This window comes from Sphaeroforma arctica (assembly GCF_001186125.1).
Source record: "Sphaeroforma arctica JP610 unplaced genomic scaffold supercont1.997, whole genome shotgun sequence".
In the NCBI taxonomy this organism is placed as follows: domain Eukaryota; class Ichthyosporea; order Ichthyophonida; genus Sphaeroforma; species Sphaeroforma arctica.
Window position 1 is genome coordinate 9,322 of NW_014039561.1, and position 2,212 is coordinate 11,533.

Sequence of the window (2,212 nt, forward strand, 5' to 3'; positions counted from 1 at the left end):
TATATATATTACAACACTATAGTTTCGGTATAGCGTGAATTTGTTTTACAACATACTAGCAGCCATGGTGGTGCCCGCCAGATTCTCACAGTTCCATCTAGACATATTAGAAAGCTTGGAGTCAACTGAATAGGGGCATTTGTCTCATATATATATATATATATATACTCACTCATGTTTGAAGTTCAAAGCACTACAAACCTTACTATACTGTCTGTATACGTATGTACAGCCACACGTATAGCCACCAGTAGACTGTGGGTTGCACTTCTACCCACTGTCGTCAATGGTCGCTCCTAGTCCGGTGCTCGCCAGCGCAACGGGAAATATCAGAAGCATTGCACCACTTAAATATGTGCGCTCATCGACGTATATGCAAATATTCTCCCGTGTCCAATGCACATACACCGTGATATATATGTATATACATGTACGTAATTCGAGAGCTTATACCTATAGATACCCGTGATAAATGCATATGCACCGTGATATATTGATATATATGTATATACATGTACGTAACTCGAGAGCATATACCTATAGATACCCGTGTTAAATGCATATGCACCGTGATATATATGTATATATATCTACGTAACTCGAGAGCATATACCTATAGATACCCGTGTTAAATGCATATGCACCGTGATATATATGTATATACATCTACGTAACTCGAGAGCATATACCTATGGATACTCGTGTTAAATGCATATGCACCCTGATATATATGTATATACATCTACGTAACTCGAGAGCATATACCTACAGATACCCGTGTTAGAAGCAGAAGCCCAACACGTCGGAAGATTAACACTTGTATATACCTGTATGTCTGTGCACAGTCACACAGGTAGAGCCAGCAGCCGACCGCGTGTCGTACTTCTACCCTCTGTCGTCAATGGTCGATGCCGGTCAAGTGCTTGCCAGTGCGGGCCAGATGAAAAGCGGAGACACTCTGTACACCATAGGCGAAGACGACTCCATCTTAAAGTGAGTATGTGTGCTTGTATTGTATCAGAAAATGGGTCATGGGTGATATACGGGTCTCAATGGGGTGATTTTGGCTTAGTGGAAGGTTTGTATGACATATAGTGAGTTTTTTCTTCTTCTTTTTTTCTATTTTTTTTTCCGGAAAGAGTGTGTGAATATACTCAGTCTTCCCAGTCAGATGCTTGCCCGTGCTGGTCAGCTCACGCGTGGAGACACTTTGCACAGCATTGTCGAAGATGGCATTATCGTAGAGCACATGTGTTTGGGCGGCTATGTTGAGCTGGATATACTGGACTATATAAGAGGGGATATGGGGAGAAGTTAAAAATACTAGTCTTAATAATGTGAATCATGCTTTAGGCCTGTGGTGTGTCTATGGCTTTGTTGGACAATGGTACACACACACACACGCTGATTCCACATACACTGTGGTCAGTATGCACACATGTGTGGTAAACTCGCGCAGTAGGAATTTCACATGCTCACATTGTGTGCACCCATTGACGTCATATATATTGCTATACTACTGCGGTGTATTATATATATATATATATATATATACCACTAAGATGAAGGGGATGAATGCGGGAACTTTCTAGTCACCGAGTACGACGTTGTGTCTGTTAATGTGCCTGAAAGGGACTGTACAGCATGTATACACTTACTAGCTGTGCATACACCTATTGTCTAGTTGCACTATACCAATATAAATATCCATCATACATACAGACTCATATCTTGCATCGGTACGCTAAATATACATATACCCGCTGACCCTGTAACTATCTTCATCCACACAGAGCACTGGTAATGATGAAGGAGAAGAATGCGGGGGCTTTACTGGTCACACACGCCGATGTGGTGTCTGGTATAATCACAGAGAGAGACTACTTGACTAAGGTGGTGGTGAAGGGTTTGTGTTCAAGAACGTCTCCGGTTTCTGCCGTCATGACCAAGAAAGTGGTAAGGGTTTAGAATTCATTTATATGGGTGCGCGCAGTGTACTTGTGAGTGTAGATTTTGGACGGATTTCTGTAACTGATATTCAAGGTCGAAAAAGTTTCAAGCAATTGAATCCACATATGTATTTGTATATATAGATGTATGTATATATATATATATATATATGAATATATATATATATATATATATATGAATATATATATATGTATATGTGTATATATATATATATATATATATAGTGTGTGTGTGTGTAGTA

The 2,212-nt window shown here is 39.9% G+C and overlaps 1 protein-coding gene across 1 annotated transcript; it reads left to right on the plus strand.

Annotated features, from left to right (window-relative positions):
• Window positions 1–901: 901 nt before the first annotated feature.
• Window positions 902–1,968, plus strand: SARC_09601 (hypothetical protein; the record flags this gene model as incomplete). Its single annotated transcript, XM_014296378.1, has 2 exons — window positions 902–993; window positions 1,794–1,968. The coding sequence occupies 2 exons, from the start codon at window positions 902–904 to the stop codon at window positions 1,966–1,968; spliced, it is 267 nt and encodes an 88-aa protein (XP_014151853.1).
• Between the last annotated feature and the right edge of the window lie 244 nt (window positions 1,969–2,212).